At 43.3% G+C, this 25,640-nt stretch overlaps 1 protein-coding gene and 1 pseudogene across 1 annotated transcript in view; both read right to left on the bottom strand.

Annotated features, from left to right (window-relative positions):
- EGFL6 (EGF-like-domain, multiple 6) overlaps positions 1-25,169 on the bottom strand; it is a 68,639-nt gene extending 43,470 nt beyond the window's left edge. The window contains exons 1-7 of the mRNA XM_006892417.1: positions 25,093-25,169; positions 24,343-24,455; positions 16,775-16,867; positions 10,767-10,886; positions 6,687-6,806; positions 2,554-2,688; positions 478-600 (exon numbers count right to left, since the gene is read on the bottom strand). Of these exons, the coding sequence (XP_006892479.1) occupies positions 478-600; positions 2,554-2,688; positions 6,687-6,806; positions 10,767-10,886; positions 16,775-16,867; positions 24,343-24,455; positions 25,093-25,169 (781 nt within the window). The remainder of the gene's footprint in view (positions 1-477; positions 601-2,553; positions 2,689-6,686; positions 6,807-10,766; positions 10,887-16,774; positions 16,868-24,342; positions 24,456-25,092) is intronic.
- On the bottom strand, positions 18,106-18,972 carry LOC102863124 (annotated as a pseudogene).
- Positions 25,170-25,640: the final 471 nt, after the last annotated feature.

Raw genomic sequence — 25,640 nt, 5'->3', positions numbered from 1 at the left:
TACTGAATCTTCCTCTTTGTTCCCGACTTTTGCATTCCAGTCACCCATTATTATCAATGCATCTTGGTTGCATATTTATAGACAATAAAAATTTGGTTTTTTTAAAAAATATGGGCAATCTACTTCCATGCGATTAAACTGCCTCTGGAAACCCACTGGAGGGTCAGCTATCAGTTGGTTCCAACTCAGTGGTACCCAACAACAACAATAATACATAGGCATTCAAAAGTTCATCTGCAAGAACAATGGAGCTCTCATAAGATTATGAGAACAGTGGAACTCATTACGAAAAGTAGCTCTGTGTTTGAGGATTACAGAGAATGCAATACTAGCTATACACACAGGTGTGCACATGCATGTACATATGCACTCTCTCTCTCTCTCTCACACACACACATACAGATGAAGGGAGGAATACAATATGAAGAGAAGGCTTGCTTTGGACTAGCTAAGAAACCATGTTCAAATGCTACTTACCAGAACACTGAAAGCCATTGCCTTTATATCCCTGCTTGCATTTACACTTGAAGGATCCTTGGGTATTGAGGCAATTGGCCTGGAGACTGCACATATGTGTATTCACAGCACATTCATTTATATCTAAAAATGTAGACATTACAATGAATAGCTTAGTGGTCATAGAGCTTGTTGACAGAGAACCCCTTAAACTTGAGCAACTCCAAGGCCAGCACACTCTCCACAGACCAAGTATTGCTGAGAGTGAGATGTGTTTGAGCCTTCAGGTGCTTTGGCTGAGAGCCCTGGCTTTGGCTTAAGCTTGCTGTGTGGCAAGTGTGTCTATGGCTCAGCTCCCCACCCCAGCAATTTCCATCAATGCTATTGAAATCTCTATGCTTTCTGGTTTGCTCCTTAACTTTTCTACTAGTCTCATTTATAACTAAAGAACAATATCAGAAAATGAATTTTAGATTTGAAAGGGCTTGGAGCTCCTAACTAAACAAAGGACAAACTGTACTAGGAACCACTGACATCATCTGAATTTAGAGGAACAAACACTTTGTTCCAAAGACCACCAGAAGCAAGAGCCAAGCTGGTCTGATCTTGCCTGCTGGATTTAGACTTGGAAAGTTTGTCAGGTTTTACCGGAGTAAGATGTTCATCAATCCTATCCTCCATCTCTGGAGTTCATCTGTAGATATAGGCACACAAAATAGCCTATTGTTTTTAATTGAGCCACAAAGGGAGCTTAGATGCTAATCGTCATCATTTTTAAAATCAGAGAGGTTAATTTCCCCTTGAATCTCCTTCCACTCTGTCTTGTGATCCTCTGTTTAGGTCTCTGTTTAGGGACTAGGCTTACACCCCCCCTGACATAGCACCCCCTGACACAGCATCATTGGATTAATGAGCTCCATGGGACTTGCTGGAGGGCATGGAGGACCCTGAAGAAAAGGGATCTTGAGAGCTTGTCTATAATGGTCTTTGTGCTTGAAAAATTGGAAGGAAAAGCTGTGGAGGCTGCACAAGACTGTTCAAAACCCAGAAACCAAGCTTTGCCCTGACACGATCATGCAGGACAAGTCATGGGAAGCACCAAGTGCAGGGTTGAAAGAAATCCTCCCCCAGCTGCTAGCTTTTCATGTCAAGTGCATACCTTTGTTGCCCATATTATGTGAATATGGAATAAAAGGAGCCAAAAATTCTCTTCACTGTAGGTGGGGCCTCAGTGATGTCAATGGGAGTTCATCCAGCCTTCAAGATGACTGCACTTCACTGGCTCATTGAGGGCTGTAATCCCTCCATTAAGGAATGCAAGTGTTTTATTGCATTCCCATTGGACCAGCAGTTGGTTGATACCAGTATCTTGCTGGAAAGTAGTTTCTATGGCTATAGAATGGGATCTTTCCGTATGTGAAAGGATGGCAAAAGGATAGGAGCCCAAGCCTCTATCTCCTTCATGAATTTTCTACAGCTACCTCAATGGAAACTTGTGAACAGACCACTGAGAGGCCTATTTACACTTCCTTTATGAAAAAAATGAATACTTTGTTAGTTTCTGTTTTCAGATGTGTACCTGGAGACAGACAAGACACACACACACACACACACCCCTCAAACAAATAAAAAACCCAAGCAAAACAAAACAAAAATCAACCACATTTAAAAAAAAAATTCATGAAAATCATTTCAAGATGTTTTGCCCTATGGTAGAGCAATATAGACTGAAGTTCCTTACTTAATTTTTTTTTACAGAAGTTATTTTTATTAGTCAGGAAAGTTGGAGTATTTTTTATTTAAATAAAATTTCTGTTTTATACTGTTTTACTTACAAGTTTGTATACATTGTTTTTCATACTGTATCTTTCCCATTTCCTTTACCCACTTACTTTAAATTTTTGTTGACCTGGCATCATGTAATTCCTTCCACTAGAATTTACTGAATATCAGAAATCTTGAAAAGATAACTCATTGTTAAGCTGGCCTTACATACAGCAATTTGATTGTTCAAATAATATATTGGCTTGACTTAAAAATAGCTATATAGGTTTGATGAGGAGAGGAAGAGAAGACAAGGGGCCACCTGAAGCTTACCTACACAGTCGTATCTTCTGTGGACATATTTCAGTTCAAAGCCAATGTGGCATTTGCAGTAGTAACTTCCAAATGTGTTCACACATCTTCGATTGTAGGGACAGACAGCTTTGTCAGAAGCACACTCATCAATATCTAAGATGTAGAAGCAGAAGGTATTGGTGATAATAATACAAATATCTACCTGTTCCCAAAAAGGAGCTCTGATGGCACAGCTCACAGGAAGTTGTGCTGCTAACCCCAAAGCAGCACTTTTCTGGTGATTTGAATCGATCAGCAACTTCATGAGAGAAAGATGGGCAGTCTCCTCCTGTGTAGTTTACAGCCTCAGGGAACCCACTGGAAGATCTGCTATGAGTCTTTTCCAACTCAACTTCAGTGAGAAATATTCCTAAAAACATTTACATGAAAACATCCACATACATCCACACACCTTTTGTGCCTGGAAAACCATGTCTATTCAACTGCAACATCACATCCTCCATGAAGTGTATGTAGATCCCTCTAGGAATACTCATAGTTCTTTCCTTCATGTATCTGTTATTTTGACTATCTCTTTATAGAGGTAATAGTGATCTTAGTATAGTGCCATTACTTATACGGACATACCTCATAGAGGATTGGTTCCAGGACCTCTGTGGGTACTAAAATCTAAGACTGTTCCAAGTCAGATATATAAAATGGTGTAATATGTGCAAATAACCTGGACATATTCTCCTATAACTTTAAATCTTCTCTTGTTCTTGTTAGGTTCTGACTCATAGCAACCCTATATACCACAGAGTTAAACATTGCCCATCATGTGCCATCCTTACAATTAGTGCCTTCAATATAGATTAGACCTCTACATAAATAAAACAAAATCCTTACAACTAGAACAATACATAGCATCATGATAGACTGAGAAAAAATTGCACTGTCAGTGATTTAATGTTACTTGGTTCCATAATAAACCCCACAGTAGTTGTTGTTGTTGTTATGTCCCATTGAGTCGTTTGCGACTCATAGCGACCCTATGTACAACAGCCCTAAACCCTGCTCTATCCTGTGCCAATCGCACTGCCTCTGACACACCCATCCCAATTACCCCAGTCACAGAATCAATCCATCTCATAGAGGGTCTTCCCCTCTTGCGCCGACCCTCCACCCTCCCAAGCATGATGTCCCTCTCCAATGGCCTCTCCCTCCTTGCAACATGTCCAAAGTAGGTCAGACGAAGCCCCAGAATCCTTGCCTCCAAGGAGTAGCCTGGTTTAACCCTCTCCAGAATAAATCTGTTTGTTTTCTTGGCAGTCCATGGTACATTCAATACTCTTCTCCAGCACCACAGCTCAAAGGCATACATTCTCCTTCTGTCCTCCCTAGTCATTGTCCAACTCTCTGATGCATAACAAGCGATTGCAAAGACCATGGCCTATATCACGATCACCTTAGTCTCCAGAGAGACACCGTTGCTCTTGAGTACTTTAGAGAGGTCCCTAACAGCAGACTTTCCCATCACGATACGTTTTTTGATTTTTGATTTCCTGGCTGCTGGTGCCAAGAGTGTTGACCATGGAGCTGAGCAAACTGAAGCTGTGAACAATCTCAGTCTCTTCGCCATCCATCCTGATGCTACCAATTGGTCCAGTGGTGAGAATCTTTGTCTTCTTGACATTGAGCCTCAGTCTATACTGAGCAGTCAGGAAATCAAAAGATATGCTATAGTGGGCAAATATGCTGTCATGGACCCCTCCAAAGTCTGAAAGAGCAACGATGTCACTTTAAGGTCTAAGGCACACTTGAACCAAGCTATGATATTTCCAATTGCTTCATATGCAGATGACAGTTGAATAATGAATAAGGGAGACTGAAGAAAAAAATCAGTGCCTTTGAGTTGTGGTGTTGGATAAGAGTATTGAATATGCCATGGACTGCCAAAAGAACAAACATCTAAGAGAAATTGTAGCCAGAGTGCTCCTTTAAAGGTAAGGACAGTGAAGCTTTGTCTCATATACTTTGGGCATGTTGTTAGGAGGGGCCATTCATGTTTGGAAATGTGGAGGGTTGGCAAAAGAGAGGAAGGCGCTCAATGAGATGGATTGATGTAATGACTGCAGCAATGGGCTTGGGCATGGCAGGTATCATGAGGCTGGCACAACATAGGGTAAGGTTCAGATCTGTTGTTAATGAGTCATAGTCTACTCAATGGCACCTAACAACAATTTTCAATAGTTTCACATTTTTAAAAATTAAGTACTTTTTTTTAAAAAAAAAGAGATTAAAAACAAATCCAATTGATCTTTAAAATCTTGCTTATTGAAAAAAAAATAAAAACAGTGGAGGCTCTGTTGGATGGTGTTATGGAGCAAATAGTGTTCCTCACAAATATGTATTGAAATTTTTTTTTATGTATTGAAATTTTAACTCCTGTACCTGTGAATGTGAGTCTGTTTGGGAATAAGGAGATTATTTTGTTATGATAATATCATAAGGTGAGTAAACTTGATCACTTTGGACTGATGTCTTTAGAAAAAGAGCAGACTGGTCAGAGGCACACCGGCAGAGTGTGACAGACAGCATGATCACCCATAAGGAAAGGAATGCCAAGGATTGCTGGCAGATGCCAGAATCTAAGAGACAGTCCCCGCAGAGGGAAGTGACTTTCCACCAATCCTGAGTTGGACATCTGGCCTCCAGAACTGTGAGAAAATACATACATTTCTGTTTTTCAAGATAGCCACTTCTGGTATTTTTGGAGAACTGATGCCTTTGAGCTGTGGTGCTGGAGAAGAGTACTGAGAATACCATGGACTGCTAGGAAAACAAATAGATTTGTCCTGGAGAGGGTTAAACCGGGTGGCTCCTTGGAGGCAAGGATTCTGAGGCTCCGTCTAACTTACTTCAGACATGTAGTGAGGAGAGACTGGTCCTTGGAGAGGGACATCATGCTTGGGAGGATGGAGGGACGGCGCAGGAGAAGAAGGCCTTCTATGAGGTGGATTGATTCAGTGACTGGGATAATTGGGATGGGAGTGTCAGAGACAGTGCGATTGGCACAGGACAGAGCGGAGTTTAGGGCTGTTGTACATAGGGTCGCTATGAGTCGCAAGCGACTCGACGGCACATAACAACAACAACAACAATTCTATAGCAGCTTTGTTATGTCAAGTCAGAACTGACCCATAGCTGACCCTCCAGTGGGTTTTCAGAAGCAGTAATTCACACTCAATGAAATTGCCCTTCGTTCTCTCCCAGAGCAGCTGGTGGATTCAAACTACTTTCCTTTGGGTTGGCAGCACAACTCCTCACCACTCCGCTAGCAGAGCTCTCTACAGCAGCAGTAGATAATTAAACAGAAAACCCCAGACCTATTGCCGTGAAGTCAATGCCAGTCTGGTGAGCTGTCAAGCACACTTTGTGCCACCCAGGGACCAAGTAACTAAGACAGATGGAAATGGAAAAAAACTGTTTAAGGCAAATATATTAAGAGAACACCCCCCCCACTAAAGCATTGAAAACACCACCACCAGCAGCAAAAATCCACCATCATTAAGTTGAATCTGACTCATAGCAACTCTCCACTGGGATTCCAAGGCTATAAATCTTTATGTGAAGAGACTGTCTTCTCTCTCCCACAGAGGGCCTAGATTTGAACCACTCAACTTACAGTTAGTGGCCTGACAGGTTATGTGTTATACTATCAGGGCTTCCAGATAAGGCACCGGTCAATTGAAAATAAGATCGAAGTGTTCTTTTTTCTTTTTATTTTATTTTATTATTTGTGTGTGTGTACCGTCAAATCAGATCTGACTGGTACAGGAGGAGGATGCTCTTCCCCGGCAGAGCATCTGGTGGATTTGAACCGTGAGCCTCTGGGATTGCAGTGCAGCTTCTTGCCACTAGGCCACCAGAGCTCCCCTTGAAATGTTCTTTTTAACACTCCAGAGCATGTCTTGAGATTGTGTTGCTAAGACTGTCATCTCAAAAAAAAAAAAGAATGTCATCTCAGAAGTGGACCTAGATCTGTACTTTCAGGAGTTTCTGATTTCTAGTCAATAAACAGCCCAGGAAGAATAGAATAGAAAGTACTCAGGAAAGGGAGGCCATGGCAGGAGCAGTGCTGCTGCTGCGGCAGTTCCTTCCTGTTCTACCTGTGCAGACTCTTCCGTTGGGAGCCAGGCGGAGTCCTGGGGATGGGCATAGGCACTGAGGCCCGCCTTCTGTGTCTTCACAGCCGTACTGACAGCTTGTCATGGCACATGTCCTAGAGTCTGAAAAATGCAGGCAAACATTAGCCACTTCCTCCCAAACTATTAGAAAGTGCTTCCCATGAACTGATTATGAATGTTAGGATGTTAAACGGGACAGACAGGTGGGACTGAGAGGTGAGAGGCGAGCATCATAGTCTAAGTCTGAATGGAAGCTATGGCCTGACTTTGGTTCATCTTGTTGGCTGACACACTAAGCTGGGTTTTCTGTAGGGTGTGCATGAAGACTGCCTCTCCTGGTTCATGTGCACCCTTATGTCACCTGACTGGCTTCTCTAGGTGGAAATGCAACCTCAGATAGAGATTCTCAGTCTGAGCAATTAGGGTAAAGGAATCTATTCTAGTGAGCTCTCTAATGAGTCACCCGAGTCAAGAGACCTGGTCTTTAGGGGCTATATTAAGACATGGGGCAGATACAAGTTTGAAAGCCATTCCAGGCACCCTGTTCTCTTGCCACTTTCCACTGCTGAATCTTATTTATCTTCTACACCACCTCCCTTGGACCAAAGCATAGACATGTGACTCATTTGGGACAAAGGGAAATAAAGATAAGTGGTAGATATGGGGTTTATGCCTCATGATAAATGAAATGTTTAACTGTATCACCTCTGTCCTATCTTGAATACAGATGTGATATGTGGAAAGGGGCAGCCACAATGTGATCAGGAGGCTATAAGCATGAGAATAAAATAAATGCTCCAAAGTTGACAAAGACTGAGTCCTTGATAAGGTGCTCTGGAACTATTGGACACTGGTTGTTGGTTTTAAGTTTATTTTGGTCACTTGCTGAACATATCCAAATAACTCACAAAAATATATCTACTTAACAAAGATCTAGCATGTTTGGGTTAGAAGTACATGGATATTAGAAAGCTCACGTAACTTTAGCCCAAGGAGCACAAGGCAGACTTCCTCTATCTGCCTTCACACTACCCATGCTAGTCACTCAGCTGGACAAAGACGCCACCAGGGGGTCAAGTGGAGTAACACCAGACTCCAGAGGTGGTGAAGGCTATGAACAGGAGGAAATGGGTAACCCCTGCAGAAGGAGAAATAGACAAGAGGAAAGAGGGATAGAGACCCAAGTCAAGGTACCATAACAAGCACCAGTTGATGTTTCTGGTTTCTTCTTTCTCTTATCTTCTCTTTATTCTCGTTCTTTTAAAGCTAATATTTAAGATGAGCTCAATTTTATCTTTCCATTTAGGGGACACGATCTTTCTTTTTTGGCACTGATGAGACTTTCATGGAATGTTTCAGAAACATCCATTAACATTTGTCTTTTTAGAAATGTAAAGTGATCACTATAAAAGCCTAAATGTGACGGTAGGGAGGTTCTGGGAAGGTTCTGTTTGGTGATGGTTGCAAGAATGCTCATAATTTAAGAATTTGTGGAGTGATATATTTGTTTTGGGTGGGTTTCTGTTTAATTGCAGTAAGGTTGGATTTGTAAATAATCTCCCTCCCCTCTTCCAAATGCCTGCTTTCTCTCTTCCGCCTATTTTTTAATGGAGGATCTGGATGACCTGTGGTGACTGGGCCCCTGGCCCGGGAGGGACAGGACAGGGAGGAACCAGGGAGCAGTAAGTGGTCTACTGTCCAAGATTTTATAACTACCAGAAAGCTGGGAGATAGTCTTTGCACGTGAACAGTGACTGTTACCAAAGGAAGCTAGTCAGCATCTGGAGTCATGGGGACTGGATGGAAACTGTGTCAAGGATGTGAGATTCTCAGTATATGAGGGGATTTGGTTGGGGCAAAAGGCATGAACCTTTCAGGTTCACTAGGGAGTATCGGACAGTGGTTAGCCCCTATGTGGTTTAAAGGGTCAACACCGTCCTGTTAAGCTGCTAGCCAAAAGCTTCTGGAGTCATTCTACTCAGAAATGCCTAGAAGAAAGTCTTGGCCATCTATGTCTGAAAAAACACCAAACTCTAGGGAGCATAGTTCTACTCTGATACAGAAAGGTTACTGTGAGTCACAGTTGAGTGATGGTAACATATATTTTTTACTCTATGGAGAGAGGGGAGGCAAGAAGGGATGAGAGGAGGCAAGGGTGTGGGATTGTCTTTTTTTTTTTTAACTCTTTATTTGATGGTGCATGACAAAATGGGCTCTCTCTAAGCCTCTTCCATTTCTTGGGGAGAGTGGATGGAAACTGAGTCAAGGATGTGAGATTCTCAGTGTATGGGAGGAATTGCGTTGGGGCAAGGACACCCTAACAGCTGAGAATCTCACTCTCTTCTAGTGCCATTGCTGGGGCTGGTGGTCCAAGGGGCTCTTATTCTTTGGAGTCATGTAAACCATCAAGTCAACTACTCAGTTGCTGTAGCCAGATTCCTCATCATTCTAGGAAATGAGTTTGACAAAGTGGCAAGGACAGACCCAGCATCAAAGGTGGAAGAGTAGATGTCACTGTTGAAATCACAGGAGATAACCTGGTCTTCCGTGTATCCCAGGATTCCCTTAAGAGGCCCTTCTGATGCCTTCTTTACTATTTTCTTGTTGTCATCATATTTGGCAGCTTTCTCCAAATGGCAGGTCAGATCCATGACTGACACATCGAGGGTAGGGGCACAGAAAGCCATGCCAGTAAGTTTTCCCATTCAGCTTCGGGATGTCCTTTCCCACAGCCTTGGTAGTGCAGCTACATGTCCATCACACCATAGCTTTCCACAGTCTTCTTTCTGAGTGATGGTGATAGCACGGATTATGGTCATGAGTACCTCTACAATGCCAAAGTTGTCATGGGTGATCTTAGCCAGGGGGGGCCAAGCAGTTGGTGGTGCAGGAGGCATTGCTGACAATCTTGAGGGAGTTGTGATACTTTTCATGGTTCATGCCCATCACAAACATGGGACATTGGCAGAAGGAGCCGATGATTACCCATTTGGCACCACCCAGTTGTGAAGATACCAGTGGACTCCACAACATACTCAGAACCAGTATCACCCCACTTGATGTTGGCAAAATTTTGCTCTTGGAATATCGTGATGACTTTCCCATTGATGATAAGCTTCCCATTCTCAGCCTTGACAGGGCCATTGAACTTGCCATGGATGGAATCATACTGAAATATATAGACCATGTAGTTGTGGTCAATGAAGGAGTCATTGATGGCAACAACATCCACTTTGCCAGAGTTAGAAGCAGCTATGGTAACCAGGCATCCAATGCGGCCAAATTCGTTTACCTTCATGATTGTATCTCAGGGATGTGACTTGGGCTGCACGAAGAAGAGAAGGCTATCTGCTCACCAACTAAGAGTAGAGAGCCTGGGATTGCCTTTCAGTGGCAACATAAAACCTGAAAAGCCTTCCCTTCCAACAAAGAAGAAGATAGAGACTCTCACCCTCCCACAGGACGTGGGTTTCCTTTATCACAGAAGGGCTTTTCTTTTCAGGAATGTGAGTCGTAATATATTTCCAAGCATAGTCACTAATCTTTGAGAGTGGGGCAAAGGGCTTGAGAAAGGTGGTTGGTGGGAAGAGCTGGTGTCCCTGCACAGAATTGATCACCTTCCTAAAACAATGGTCTGTTCAACATGCCACTTTGGAAGAAGAAACTCCCCTTTTATAGATAATACCTCTTCTCTCTAGCATTTAGTCTTTTTATTTAAAAATTAAGTGCCCAGAATAGTGAATTCATAGCAATAGCAGATTAATGGCTTCTAGGGTTAGTGAGTAATTGCTTAAAGGGAATGGGGCTTTCTCTTGTGGTGGTGGCTGTACAACATTGCCAGTGTACTTTGATGTCACTGAGTTGCACACGTTAACATGGTATTTTAAAATGGTATACACATTCACGTTTATGTGTTTTTGTAAAAACAAATGTCTAAAGAGATTTTAACCTGATGTGATATTAGAACTTTTTAACTTTTAAAGCTTTTAAAATTTCCCCAAACGTCAGGTGGCCAAAGATGAACTGCCAAGGTTGTCTGAGAGCTGCCCAGTTGTTACTTACTCGCACAAGTGGCATCTGGCATTAGCATGTAGCCACTGAGGCAAAAGCACTTGTAGCTGCCGTGGGTGTTCACACATCTGTAAGGGCAGGGCCGAGGGCTGAAGCCACACTCATTCACATCTGTGGAGTTCAGTCAGAAAACAGAGAAAGGTCAATTGACTGAGGAACATGTGAGCGTATAATACTGAACCTCAGTATTGCAAAGGACAACTGGGTTGGCTTCTTGGGACCCCATTTGTGAAGCCTTCTTCTCTGACCATCTTTAAGATTCTACTTTGAAAGGTTGTAAAGATGTTGTTATGACATGGTGTCCCCAAAAAGATATGTTGGAGTTTTATCCCTGTACTTGTGAACCACAACCTATTTTTGAAATAAAGTCTTTGAAGATATCACCAGTTAGCAGGACTTCATACTAGATAGAGTAGGGTGGGTCTTAATCCAATCTGAGTGCTCTACTGATAAAGGAGGAGTGTAATATATACAGAATTACTATGGGAAGGCAATACTAAATATTTTTAATAAACTGAATGCTATTTCAGGGTGTGAGGAAGGCCCAGTCCAAACTGGAGTTCACCCTGAGGCACTAAGGCAATCCTTAAGGGTTTACTGGATTCTTGCATTGTGTTTACTGACCCCTCCCTCCAGAGTCAATGGAAGGTTTTCAATAGAAAGAGCTTGGCTTCATTCACATTGTGATTTACTTCCTGATAATTTTCAGTAAATATCTGGGGAAGCTAGAATGGGGCCCTTCAGTCTATGAAACTGCTGTCTTATGCTCTCTGTTCTATCTCATTCTTGGCTGTTTGTCTTGTTATTAATAATTATAAAAATACTTTACCCTTGGTCTGCAACAAGTTACACACATAGGGGAATAGCCATGTCAAGATGTAGGAAAAAAAAAAAAAAAGATGTAGAAGCCAGAGTGCCAGGAAACTCCTACATGGAGCTAGCAGAGTTAGAAAAGGAAAGAACAGATCATCTTGTAGAACTTTCAGGGAAAGCATGGCGCTGCAGACACCCTGAATTTAGACTCAGCCTCCGAAAGTGTGAGACATTTCTTTTGTTTCAAGCCACCTACTTCATGATGTTGTTGTTGTTAAGTGTCATTGAGTCACTTGCGGCTTATTGTGACCTGAAGGTTGTTGCCCCAAAGCAGCAAGGCCCTAAGATCTGCCATGCTGCATGAAGTTTGCTGGACCATGTGGAGTCCGCTGCCCCTGCACCAGGGAACACGAATATCACAGGGAGGTGGAGAGAAAATCAGAGGATGGAGGTTGTGGGAGGCCTGAGCCATGGCTAGAAGTAGGGTATGGCAGATGCTGGAGAGGCAAGGGGAGGGAACTGAGCTGGATGCTGGCAGGGTGAGAACACAATGCGTGGTCCCAGGACCAACACCTGATCTGTTATCTGAATACTTTCAACTCTTTTGAGTAAAATGCTTGCCTGTCAAATATTGCTCTTAAGCAGAGCATCCAAATTAAGACAGACTAGAGAGAAGGATTGGCCAATTTTGTATCTCTCGGAAACTAAGCTAGATGGAATAAATGGAACACTGTTCCAACACTGTTGGGGGCAATGTAAATTGGTATAACCACTTTGGTAAATTGGTGCAGCCATTTTAGAATGCTGATAGAATCTGCTAAAGTTATATTCATCCATGACCTAGTAATTTCACTTTTGAGTAATTATATCACCCCACTTCCCCACAGATGGAATTTTTCTAGCCTCATAAACTCCCAAAACAACTACCATCCCATCAAATCAGAACTGGCCTATAGGGTTTCCCAAGCTGTCATCTTTATGGAAGTAGAATGACTTATCTTTCTCCCGAGGAGCTTCTGGTGGCTTCGAATCACCAACCTTTTCTTTTTTTCCCCCTATAATTATATTTTATTAATTTTCCTAAACATTTACAGAGATTTTGGGTTTCCATTCATTCATTGTTGCACTATTCTCTCTACCCTCCTCCCAGTTTGTTCTTGTCCAAATGCCACAGTGCTTGTCAAAGCCAGTTCTGATCAATCTTCTTTGTCAGTGTGTCCTTTTCCATTCCCTGTCACTCCTCCCTGAGAGAGACTTCACCCTGAGTCATAAGGAAAAGGGGATGGTGTATTCTCTTAGCTACTTCCTGCTGAAAAGGGACGCTGTGGGTTTCAGGGTGAAGATCTTCTCTCACTACTCTAAAGGGCCCCTTTGGCAGTAGGAAACACATAGACTATTATGGAGATTGATTTTGGAATTTAGATGCACTCTTATTGATTGGGCTTGGCCGTACATGTTCATATCCTTGAAGATGTATCATGGGGGTGTTGCAACCTAGAAGACACAAATTTGACTAACAAGTTATAAGTACATGAGTCAAAAATTATGGAAAAGTAAAAGAAAAGATTCTTTCATTGTTTTACAAACCCTCCCCCAGGTCCCCTCCACCATGTAGCCCTCGCTCTAGTCTCCTGTGATGATAGAAATACCTAGTTATATATCTCTTTTAAACAGTTTTCTCCCTCCTCTGTTTCAGTGCAGTATACATTATTGAACCCATCTTACTCAGTCTCTCCCTAACCCCAAGGACAGTCCCATTCTACAACAGTGGCATCATGTAATATTTGTCCTTTTGTGAGTGGGATATTTCACTCAGCATAATGTTCTCCAGAGTCAACCATTTTGAATAATATTGCATGAGTTCCTTGTTTTTTAATGCAGCATAGTATTCCATTGTGCGAATATACCACAGCTTCTCTAGCCATTCGTTTGTTGATGGGCACTTAGGTTGTTTCCAACTCCTTGCTATTGTGAACAAAGCTGCAATAAACATGGGTGTGCATATATCTGCTTGGATGTCAGCTATGGTCTCTTCAGGGTATATTCCCAGTAGTGGAATTGCTGGGTCAAATGGTATCTCTATTTGCAACTTTTTGAGAAAGCACCATACTGCTTTCCACAGGGGTTGCACCATTTTACACTCCCACCAACAGTGAATCAGGGTTCCAGTTTAGGAGTCAAGCACTTTCATCATTGTGCCACCAGGACTTCTTGTTTACCCTAAGTCTCTATAAAAGGACCCCGTCCCCCACCCCCCAGCCCTGTACAGAGACGCATGCAGATTTTATAGTCCTCATGTTCTCCCTCTTTTAATAGACCTCACCCCCTTTTGGAATCCACTCACTTCCCCTTTTCTGTCAGGTAGAGATGTTTACAGATTATTATCAAGTGGAAAAGGGAGGTTGTGAAACTAGATGTGCAGTTTGGTTTTAAGGTTATAAAAAATTAAAATACATAGAAAGAAGAAGACAAGGAGGGTATGTACTAAATGCTAAGAATGAGTCTCTCCAAGTAGTCAGCTTGAGCTGGAGAAGTTCTTCTCCATGTTTTTCAGGGTTTGTTTCCAGTTTCCGCCCCCCATGTTAATAACTGTGTTGTTGTTGTGTGCCGTCGAGTCAGACCAGACCCATTGCTGACCCTCCAGTGGGTTTTTAGAGGCAGTAAGTCACATGGAAGGAGATTACCCATCCTCCTCCCATAGAGTAGCTGGTAGATTTGAACCATGTGCCTTTCAGATTTCAGTGCAGCTTGTTGCCACTAGGCCACCAGAGCTAGTAAAATAAAAGCTATAAATAAGAAGGAAAAGAAAACTTAAAAGGAAACATAGTAGATAATTTTATCTTGGATGTGTAATCACATAGAAGTCTCATATCTTAGCTCTCTCAAGGAAAATACATTTAAAATAATAAAAACAGTTGCTATGGAGTTGACCTCAACTCGTAGTGACCCCTATATTCCAGAGTAGAACTGTGCTCTGATTTCAGGGACTGACTTCTCAGAAGTAGATGGTCAAGCTTTTCTTCCCAGGTGCCTCTGGAGGGACTTGATCCCCTGGATGGACCTTGATCCTCTAACCTTTTGGATTATTGAAAATGTGAACTGTTTGCATCATTGAAAATATGAACTGTTTGCAGCACTCAGGTACTCCAAGGAATAGAGAGAGAGGAGAAAGCAACCAAATTTCTTTCACATAAGAATTTAGTACACCAACAGGCAAAGTGGAGCCCCGAAAAATAAAGAACTGGCTAATTTTGTCTCTGAAAGGCCCCTTCTATGGGAACTTTCCAAGCACTGTAGCTGGACACTGGAAACCTCTTTCTTCATTCCCTCTGGCCTCTCCCCTACCATGTCCCTTAAGGATCCTAACTATTTCAAAAGAGGGATTTTAAAATGCCGATTGCTCATAATGGGAAACCCAGGAATGCCCCATCACTTGGCAATAACTCAGAGGTGACTCATTGGTGTTTTGGAAGGAGCATTTTTAGGAAAGACATCAGTTGAAGACTATGGCCTGAGGCCATTAATGGCTAACCATGAACTTGGAGGGGTCTGCCAGGGGGCAGAGAGGCTGAGGGTAAAGTCAGACAGCAACTTGAGCCAACTCCATGTTAATATTTTACTGAGACTTGAAAACTAGTATGAAAAATATCACTCAGCTAATACTCTTGAGAAGGTATCTTGATATAGAATCCAAAAACATATGGAAAAACAAGTTTGCTTGTGTGAAACCCAACTGAATTATTGCTTGTGAGTGTGATTCTTGGCACACACCTCTCCCACAGTTGAACTCAGTTCTCAGCAACACCTACTGGGCTCCGACCTCTATGCTGGTGGTAGGATAGAAGAAGAGTCAGTGGATCCTCCCTGAGGCTGCAGGATTGGGACCTCAAAGAGGAGGGATCTCAGTGTGGGCAGATGACCTTACAACCAAGTTGACCAAGTCAGTTAACCAAGGGCTGGGGATGGCAGAGCGGGCAGGAGCTGCTCCCTCTCCTTCCTAGAATTCAAGCCTCAGGGCAGTTGGACTTGATTTGCTGCTCTTTGCTCAGCTTTATTTTGAGATTGGGAGTCCTACATTATTGTACTTTTCTTTATGCTAGAATTTCCATATAACAAAAGTATCTTATCCTTGGAATGATTGCCATTTGAGGTCAGATCATTCGTAGTTGTAAGGTACTGTCTTTTTCGTTATGGGATGCTCGGCAGCATCCCTGGTCTCTACGCACTAGACTTCAACAAGTAAAGCAGATCTTTGAGATACAAAGAAGTGGCTGCTTTTACTAAATAATAAAAAAAATGTCTCCAGATACTGCCAGGTGTCCCCCACAAGGCAAAAGCACTCTAGATGAAAACCACTAATTGGCAGGATTTTTATCCACCATGATATTTAGAGCAGAGTTCCTTAATCTTGGGACTCCTGCTCTTTGGATTGAGCAGCAGCGCTGCTCTCAAAGATCTACTAGAAGGTGGTAGCATGCCCTCCAGTTCTCTTTAGACACTGTCATATGTCCTTTTGAGTGAAGTTGCCAGACTGAGCAAATCAAACTACAGGATGTCAAGTTAAATTTGAATTTCAGATAAACAGTGAATCCTCATTTGTTTTATTGTGTCCTGTACAATAAGGCATCCTGGTGACCCTTTAAAATAGTCCAATCACAATAGAGTTGGATTTCACTCCATGGCAGTGGGATATTGTGTCATGGAGGATCTAGGTGGCACAAATGGGTGATACATTCAGCTGCCTGCCAAAAAATAAAAAAGGAGATTTGAGGCATTTTGGAAGAAAGAATGGGAATCTGCTTCCCCAAAACACCAGCCATTGAAAACTCTGACACATAGTTCCACCCTGACACGCATGAGTCCATGTGAGAGGCACAAGTTTTATTCTTGGCTAACGCAACTCCAGCTCAGCCATCACCAGTCTGTCAGTGAAAGCTTGTGTGTTGCCAAGATGATCAACAGATTTCAGCGAAGCTGCCAGACTAAGACAGACTATGAAGAAAGTTCTGGTGATCTACTTCTGAAAATCAGCCACTGATTGTGGTCCGGTATTATTGTGGATGGCGTTCCCGTGAACTGTGGGCCAACTTGGTAGCGGCTAATAGTTACAACATATCGTGTCTTAAACCACCACAGCAATGACTAGATTGTTTCTGAATGCTCAGCCTTCCATCTGATATACTGACCTTGACTGCAGGTTTTCCCAGTGTATCCTGCAAAGCATCTGCATTTATTTGGTCCCACACACTCTCCAAACTTGCATCCATGGACACATGTAGCTGTGGAAGGAGAAGATGTATTGATGATACAAGAAGTGGAGTAGTTACCATGCACTGTTATTAAATTTTGTAATCACAACCACGAGGGGGGGGCAGCTTAATCTTAGGGTCGGACAATTTGAGGGGTGGAGGAAGGGGTGGGTAAAGGAGAAAAATCCAGTGTGAAAAACAATGTATGGTCTTTCAGTAATTTGCTATGCATCTGAGGGCTAGATAATGAAAAAGGATGATATTAAAGTCAACAAAGCATCATTAAAATTTTGTTATGGCTGGCAAAAAACAACAACAATCAAACCCCCCCAAAAAAACCAAATATAATCACTACCCATTTCTCAGAAAAATCCACGGGAGCATTATAGAAGGCAGTCAACTCACTCTAGTCTGTTTTCACTTTTAAGATCTGGAAACTACTTTGTGAACTAGATTAGCCTCCACCCCCGGATATGTGTGCAGCTTTGCTTAGTAAATATCCATAGTGAGAAAGCATGACTCAGCGATTGCCAAGGCATGCTGCTACCTTCTCTACTCATCATTTCCCTTGACGCTTAGGTTTACTTCTAAACATACATTCTCATAAAGACACAATCATCTTCTGTTTCAACTCTAGTCTCTATTGTTGGTGAATGACACCATTCTTCTCCCATTAAGAAAGACTCAAAATATCAGTCATCTTTCTTTTCTCTTGTCCCCAAACACAAATGATAACATCCTATGGAGAAGGAATGGAACAAACAAAGTCAAGCCTCAAGTTGCAATACTGAGATATGCTATGGGCAAAATCTTGAATGATCCAGGAAGTTTCAAAAGAAGCTTCAAAGTTACAGTACCAAAAAGAATTGTTCAACACAAATATTTCAGGAAGCAGCATATGATAAAGAGCCAATGATAATGAAGGAAGAAATTCAAGCTGAATTGAAGGCATTGGAAATAATAATAAGGCCCCTGAAATTGGTGGAATACCAACAGACATGGTGTTTGTTTGGTTTTTTTGTTTGTTTGTTTGTTTGGTTGGTTGGTTGGTTTTTTTGTTGTTTTTTATGAAATGCATTGTTTATTTTCCATCAACCTTATTTCCACTTCTTATTTTTTTTAAGTGTGTGTGTGTGTGTGTGTGTGTGTGTGTGTGCGCGCGCGCGCACGCGCGTACCGTCAAATCAGATCTGACTGGTACAGGAGGAGATTGTCCCTCCTTCCCCGGGAGAGCATCTGGTGGGTTCAAACCGTGCGCCTCTGGAATTCTATTCTGTGGTGGTGTCCACCCACTCAGTGGCCTGAGCTGTGGGGGCTGCAGACCAGTCTTCAGTTGCAGGCTGAGTACTCCAGTCTTTAGTAGGGAACTGCTGAATGGGCACAGAGGGCACCTGGACGCCTTCGGACCAGTCTGTAACTTCAAGCTGAGTGGCAGTGAATTCAGGAACAGGGGCCGTCCATTCTCCTTCTTGGTCACAGCCTTTTCAGCAGCAGCCTGTTCTTCCTTTTCAATCTCTTCCGGATCTCTGTAGAAGATCGGGCATGACCTCCTCCCACGGGTGCTCCCGGCAGATTGTGCCATGTATGCGCAGGACGTACCAGGCCAGCATCCACCACATCAGACTCACGGAGTGAGCTCCCTTGTTGCACGGGATAGCAATGTCTACGTAGCGCAGAGGAGAATCTGTGTTATACAGCGCAATGGTGGGCAAGTTGATGTAAGATGCTTCTGTCAGAGGCTGGTGGTCAGCCCTGGAATCAGTAACCGCCAGAAGACAAGGCTCCCGGAAGGCTGCCTGGATCTGGTTAGTGAAAGTTCCAGGAGTGAAGCGCCCGGCAATAGGAGTGGCCCCAGTAGCAGCAACAAACTTCAGAACAGCTCTCTGGCCAGCATTTCTGGAGGAAATGACACTGACATCAGCTGGATTTTCAATGGCAACAATGACGGGAGCAGCCAAGAGCAGCTTCTCCCAGGTCCTCTTCAGGTTTATGATGGAGATGCCATCACTTTTCCTTTTGTAGATGTACTGTTCCATCTGGAAGTCAAGGTTGGTGCCGCCCAAATGCGTTCCTGCTGCAAGGAATTTGAGGACATCCTCCTCCTTCATCTGCAGGACATCAAGGGCTCCGGACATTGTAGAAGTTTCCCCTTTAAGTTATGACGGGAACCAGAACAACGCTGTATGGACCCTTGTGTGGGTAGCGCGGAAAAGCCAACTGACATGTTTTACTAACAGATGCAGTCCTGGATATGCTCACTAGGGTATCCCAGAAAATTTGGAAGACAGATAACTAGCCAACTGACTGGAAAACATCCGTATTTATTCCTATTCCCAAGAGAGGTGACCAAACAGAATGTGGGAATTATTGAACAATGTCACTAATACCACAGGCAAGCAAAATATTGTGGAAGGTCATAAAAAATTGGTTAGATGCAGGGCGGGGGGGGAGGGCTGGGAGGGGAGAGAAATGCAGCAATAAATGATGGAAATCCAAAATCTCTGTAAATGCTCATTAAAATTATTTAAAAAAATAAAGCTTAAAAAAAAGAAAAAAAAATTGGTTAGAACAGTACATAGAGAACTACCAGAAGTACAAGCTGGGCTAGAAGAGCTTGTAGCACCAGGGATATCATTGCTGATGTCAGGTGGATCTTGGATGAAAGCAGAGGGTATCAGAAGAATGTTTATTTGTTATTGACTAAGCAAAAGGCATTAGACTGTGTGGATCTTAGCAAAGATGGCTAACATTGAGAAGAATGGGAATCCCAGAAAACTTCTAGGCCAAGAAGCTGTTGTACCTATTCAATCTGTGTGCTGAGCAAACCATTTGAGTATGTATATTCTACATGAAGAAGAATGTGGCATAAGGATCAGAAGAAGACTCATCAACCACCTGCATTATACAGATGACATAATCATGTTTACTTAAAGTGAGAAGGACTTAAAGCACTTACCGCAGAAAAATAAAAGACTAAAGCCTTCAATATGGATTACATCTTAACATCAGGAAGATGAAGATCCTCACCACTGGGATGAAAGGCGATATTATGATAGATGGAGAAAATATTGACTTTGTCAATAGATTCATCTCCTGTAGATCCACAGTCAACACCCTTAGCAGACGCAGCCAGGAATTAAAAAGATGTATTCCAATGCACTGAGGAGCAATGATGTCAGTTTAAACACTAAGGTAAGCTTGATTCGAGCCATGATCTTTTTAATCACTTGCTGTGCATTTGAGAGACAATGAATAAAAGAAGACAGAAGAACAATTGAGGCCTTTGAGTTGTGATGTTGGAGAAGAGTACTGAATAGCCCATTATCCCATAGACTGCCAAAAGAACAGATATGTCTTAGAGAAAAGTACAGTCACAGTGTTTCCTTAGAGGCAATGATGACAAAGCTTCATCTCATGTGCTTTGGATATGCTAGTAGGAGAAGCTATTCCTTGGAGATGGACATCATGCTTGGAAAAATGGAGGGTCAACGAAAGAGCAGGAGACCTTCAACAAGATGGATTGACAGTGACTGCAGCAGTGGGCTCCATTAGGTGATGAGGAGTAGTTGTGAGATGATGAGAGATGCCCAGAGCAGGGCAAAGGTTCAGATCTGTTGTTCATAGGGTTGCTGAGTTTTATTCAACTTGATGGCACCTAACAACAACCAAAAAACTTTCCTTTTTCTGCCACTCTTTCTTTATTGAGCTAATTGTAACTGTCTTGTCCAGTGATACTGAGAGGTGATATTGCGCCCTCTCTTGGTTACCCGGTTTTCCTTTCATGGCCTGTGACCAGCAGTGTGGCTAGTGCAGTAGCGTAACAGTCTAGTCCCCTATCTCTGAATAGGACACACACAGTGGGGGTGCAATTTGCCACGTGGTCTGATCTCGTTTTTTCCAGCTTTCTGAGATTTCTTCAGTCACACTTGAACTTCTGCTTAACTTTGAGAATTTCAGCAGGTCTCTTCATGACTTTGACCACTTTTCATCTTATTAAATAGGTGGACGTTTATTTAAGGAGCCCTAGTGGCACAGTTGTTAAGCATTCGTGTGCTAAACACCATGTCAGTACTTGGGCTTCCTCAGCCGCTACATGGAGAGAGATGGAACGATATGCTTTTGTAAAGGTCACACCCTTGGAGACGCCATGGGAGGTTCTATTTTGTTCTCTAAGGTTGCTCTTTCACACTCTCTCTCATTGCCAGCACATTAGGACCAACTCATAACTGACCCTCCATTGGATGTCTAAGGCAGTAAATGACATAGGAGGAAGTTGCCCAGCTCTTTCCTTGTGGGGCAGCTGGTCGATTCGAACCTCCAGAGAGGTGCAGCCTTTGCACTAGCAGCATTGCTGAGTCAGAATGTTCAAGATATTTTCAATCATAAGTGATCTCCACCCGCCCCAAACAATCGAAGCCCATTGCCATGGAATTGATTCTGATGTATACCATCTATTTTGGAAGCAGGAGTGGCATCCACTTCTTAAACCACATGCCTCTGGAAACTCTGAACTTTGATAAATGTCAAACGGCTTCAGGCCGTTTGATCATAGGGTCGCTATGAGTCGTGCTTGACTTGACGGCAATCAACAACAACCTCCCTCATGCTGCAGGACAGAGTAGACCTACTGCACAGGGTTGCTGAGGCTCTGATTCATCTTTATAGCAGCACATGACCTCATATTTCTTCTCTGGAGCAGTTGGTCGATTTGAACTACCAACTTTCTAGTTATCAGCCAAGCACTTTAACCACTGTGCCACCCAGGGTTCTAAATCAGAGGAACGGAGATAGGGGAAAAAATAGTTCCCCCGTAAAAACCTGTCACTTTTGGGAACAACAGAGTTAAATTTTGCCTTGCAATACCTGGTCAGTGAAGGTGATGTTCTTAGATGAGATCAGGAGCATTCAGGGTGGTATGGCCATAGATAAGGTTATGTTCTTAGAGATTCAGTTTTCAGTTCAGATGTTAGGAACAACAACTTTCATGGTAGACCCTGGAGGCCTCTGCTCGTCCCCTGGAAACTGACCTCCAGGGAAGCCCAGGGAAATGCCACCTAGAACACTGGAAATCACTGACATCCTGGCTGCTATTAGGTCGAAGCTCCAGGAGGAGGTTTTCCATTTCTAGTAGCTCTTGGTGGATGGTTTGAATGCCCAGTTCACAACAGAGGGAAATTCAACTCAGGTCTAAAGTGGCCCGAGAGTTAATCTTGCTTTCGACCCAGTGAAATGCTCTTGTTTCATTCCATTGGCATGTTCTCAGTAGGGAATTCTTTAGATCTAGTTCTATATTCCATCTTGCTAATGACTGAGTTTAAGGTTCATGAAAATGAGGTGATCAGGGCAGCAGCCATGAGCTAGAGAGCCTTAAGGTTGGCTTCTGGAGCAGTGGAAGGTGGGTGGCTGCATGGATGGATGGATAGATTGATGGAGGCTGAAGCCAGAACGAACCGGGCTCGTGGTCTGGGGCTGCACTGTGCTGGTTCAGAGGGGCATGCATGTGCCTTGTTCCATTACCACACACACTGCACTCAGCCTTAGAAATCAGCAACCTGGCAATCAAGGACAAACCACCCTATTATTTGGTGCTTCGAGAAACACACAATATTACAGTTAAGAAGAATCATGCAAACTAGAGAAAACATGGTACAGATTTTAGATTTAAAAACGACAAAATCACTGCCATTTAAACCCTACACACTCAACTGGGGCAGTGGGGCTGCTCTCAGACCTTTCAGCTTTGCAAGAGTTGTGTAGTGAGCCTTTTGTTTGAATCTCCTGAATTTAGTATTTTTACCTTTTTTTTCTATTTTGGTTGAAAAAAAAATTTTTTTTTTTGCCTGTGATTTTCTTGAGTCCACAAAAGCATGAGGAGAGAATTCAATTGGCCTGACTGCTCTGATCCAGCTGTATGAAATAGCCCTTCTAGAACATCCGAGTTGGCCCACTTATCTACCAGCAGCATGCTATGGCTTTTCTAGTTTTATGGCAGTGAGGCTGAGGTTCGTACTACTTTAAAAGTGACTCCAAGTCATCTGTCCCAAGTGGTTTCTGCCACTTTCCACCTGACTGACTTCAAATAAAAATGTGTTCTGTTGTGTCTAGGAAAAGAATCAAACCACCTCTAATCCCCCGCCACCTGGGGGTTTCACTGATACAAATCTGGGCTGAGAGTTACTGGTCCTTTCCAAGGCCATGAGAGTGGATGAAGTATTTCCGAGGGGTGCCAAGTCATGGGTGTCTTCTTACCCTTTGAAGTGGGGGTTATTCTCTCCATGTTGCAGGAAACTGAAGTTATGTTCCTTGCTCAAGGTCAACCAGATTGTCTGTCAACACAGTGGCTTTGATCATGATACCATCAGTCAGATCAGTGTGAGTGGCCATCCTTGCCTCTGCTTTTAGTCGACAGAGGTCCCAGAAGGATGCTGTAGCCCTAGGTGGGAAGTGATGATTTGAAAAGAATTTCTCTAATGTTGGCATGCTTTTGCCACCTGATCACAGCCAATCTTACGCTAGTGGAATGTTTTGCATGAGTGTATGAAGTTGGGGTCAGTGTCTTACATTGTCTCATGGACTTTGGAGTTGATCAGGCTCTACCCTATGTCCATGGTCTCTCCTGAAATGTTTGAACCAGCTAGAGAAGAGAAGATTGGAGGAGGCATGGATGAGCAAAAAAAGGTAGCATTGCCATTCTAAAAAGAACTAACATTTTAGTGTGTTACTGTTTATGATCCACACCAATATCCAAACTATATGAGACATATGTTGTTGATTGCCATCAAGTCGAGCATGATGGACAAAAGACCTGGAGCCTTTCTATAACTATCGTTTCTCAAAGATCAGTGTTTCCAGAGGCATGTTGTTTAGAAAGTGGATGTTTTTATCCCATTTAACAGTTAAGAGACTGAGGGTCAGGCAAATACTCATAGCTGGGGCCTCAGCCAGCCAGCCAGCCAGCAAGTGGGTAGATGAGACTCCTTCACTCTGATCTAGCTTTCTCTGTGTCTCCTACTTACCATCTCATCTTTGGTTTTGGGTAAATATTACCCATTTTATCTCACACAGATTTTGTTTTTTTTTGAAGGAGCACAGTACTTACGGGTGACACTATCTGTTACTTAGCCAGAAAGGTGCTCTCATTTGATGTGGTTTCAGTAGAATGCTTACAGGGCATCTCAGCATGACGGCCTTAGAATTCCTGATCGTCCAGTAAGTCTGGTCTTTATTAAGAAGTTGAGTTTTGTGCTAGCAGAGTTCTGCTTTTGCATACATTGGGTTGCCATGGATTGGAATTAATTCCATGACGACAGGTATAGAGTATTGGTATCATATATAATTTAGGTCACAAGAGAGCTCACAAGTCTTTGTCCACATGCTGGGGACCCTGACTGTGAGTGTTTGGTCATTTCTATCTCTGTGGGGATGTTGGCAATATGACCACAGCTCCTGGTATCTCAGAGAAAACCCTGAGGGCAGGATGTGCCTGAGCTTTTGCTTGGCGTTACCTTCACAGCCTCCCCTGCTGCTCCTTCTCCAGCCGTGGCAGCAGGCCAGTTTGGTTCCATAGTGACAGACTCCTTGCTGGCCTGCCCATGCTGACAGCCCATGATTCCTCGGACTGGGGAGAAAGAACCAGATGTTAGAACAGAGAAAGCAGAAAGGGCAAAGGGCAACACAGACTCTTCCCTGCTACTCAGTAAACTGGAGAGATTACAGTTACCTGTTGAATTTCAGCCAAGACTGCAGACTCACACTTATGGTTGTCAGGTCATAACCAACTCATAGCCGACCCTCCAGTGGGTTTTTGAGATGCTGTAAGTCACCTGGGAGAAGATGGCACATCTCTTTCCCAGAGAGCCACTGGTGGATTTTAATCACAAGAGAGCTCTGGGCTAGCAGCCCAGCTTCCTTAAACAATGACCAGGAGTGCTAAAGGGGAGTTTGAAATCTGGATTAATGGGATGTCAACTTCTATTCCCATCCCTTGCCTTCCCTACTGACTGGTTTTGTCTATTCCTTCTTCCTTTCCCAGGATTAAAAGAATGGGGTTACTTAAGTGTAGTTTTAGAGTCAAAATCAGAGGAGTTACAACTGGAAAGCAAAGTTGACAGGATTCCAGCTTGTTCGCTGTAGACACATCATTAGGAAAGACCAGTCCCTGGAGAAGGACATCATCCCTGGTGTAGTGGAGAGTCAGCGAAGATGAAGGAGGCCCTCAATGAGAACGGCTGACACAGTAGCTCAGTGATGCCTACAGCATGCCAGTGACCATAAAACTGGTGCAGGCGCTGGCATTGGCGAAGGCAGTTTCATGCGTAAAGTCACCATGCATCAATGCCACCTTGATGGTAACTAGCAGCATTTACACAATCAAACGAAGGAACAAGAAAATGGCCCCCAAATTGTGCTCCTGAGTCTTCTAGAGTGCGAGTTTTCAGAGCTGTGCCACATCGATGCCCCTGCGAGCCAATTCTGCCCATCTCCTTGCTGAGTGGTAACACCACTACCTAGCCCTGTGGCTCTGTCCCAGACAAGAGGGCTGACCTTCCAGTCTCTTGGCCAACAGGAAGCCACTGAGCAACTTGGAATCTCTGCACAATCAAAACTAGTCAGAGTTGGAAGAGTCCACAGGAATCCTTTGAGAAGCCTTCTCCTGTTACCAGAGAGGAAACCCAAGCCCAGTGACGTGGAGTCTCATCTCTAGCACAAGCACATGTCAGGGATCCCCACCCAGGGCTCCTCAGTCCACAGTTCACCGAACTCTTCACAGCAGAGCAGCATTTGGCAGGGGTTTGCATAGAGG

The sequence above is a fragment of the Elephantulus edwardii genome, unplaced genomic scaffold, assembly GCF_000299155.1.
Source record: "Elephantulus edwardii isolate Elephantulus edwardi_28Jun2011 unplaced genomic scaffold, EleEdw1.0 scaffold00115, whole genome shotgun sequence".
NCBI classification, from domain to species: Eukaryota; Metazoa; Chordata; class Mammalia; order Macroscelidea; family Macroscelididae; genus Elephantulus; species Elephantulus edwardii.
This window is presented reverse-complemented; position numbering and strand designations above follow the sequence as displayed.